Genomic DNA, 554 nt, shown 5'->3' with positions numbered 1-554 from the left:
GAGGAGTCGTGGATAAGGAGGGTGGTTCAAAAGCTCCCGTTCTGCTCCGGAATCAGGCACGAGGGGACATGACAATATCAGATTTTGTTACAGCAATTTCACAAAACAACATTGCATCATGACAGGGCAGTGGTTGTAATCAAGTTCACGACAGGATACTCTGAGCCCAAAGGCCAGGCAGACTGAAATCACCCACCGCTCACACGCTGAAGAGCAGGGCGGGCCGAGGTGCCTTTGTGACGGCAGCCAGGCTGGCGAGGCTGGGAAGGCAGGGCGCCGTCCACACCCCGGCTCGCTCTCTGCAGAGCGCAGCGCTGTGTCCGTGAGGACCTGCCTGCCCTCATTTGGCCTCCTGGTCCTTCTTCTCATCCAAGAGGACGGAGCGGATCCCCAGCTTCTTCAGCTCTTCCACCAGGTCCCCATTCTGGTGCATCTGCAGGAGAATGTCGCAGCCGCCCACAAACTCGCCGTTGAGGAACACCTGCGGGATGGTGGGCCAGTTGGAGTAGTCTTTAATGCCTACGGGCAAAGAAAGGGCACCGTCAATGGTGAAC

General features: G+C 57.6%; 1 protein-coding gene across 1 annotated transcript in view; it reads right to left on the bottom strand.

Annotated features, from left to right (window-relative positions):
- Positions 1-340: 340 nt before the first annotated feature.
- The window catches only part of GLRX5 (glutaredoxin 5), an 8925-nt gene continuing 8711 nt past the window's right edge, over positions 341-554 (bottom strand). Inside the window, exon 2 of the mRNA XM_007944524.1 lies at positions 341-519. Within this exon, the coding sequence (XP_007942715.1) occupies positions 341-519 (179 nt within the window). The remainder of the gene's footprint in view (positions 520-554) is intronic.

Source organism: Orycteropus afer, unplaced genomic scaffold, assembly GCF_000298275.1.
Source record: "Orycteropus afer afer isolate SDZICR_OR568_19922 unplaced genomic scaffold, OryAfe1.0 scaffold00127, whole genome shotgun sequence".
NCBI classification, from domain to species: domain Eukaryota; kingdom Metazoa; phylum Chordata; class Mammalia; order Tubulidentata; family Orycteropodidae; genus Orycteropus; species Orycteropus afer.
This window is presented reverse-complemented; position numbering and strand designations above follow the sequence as displayed.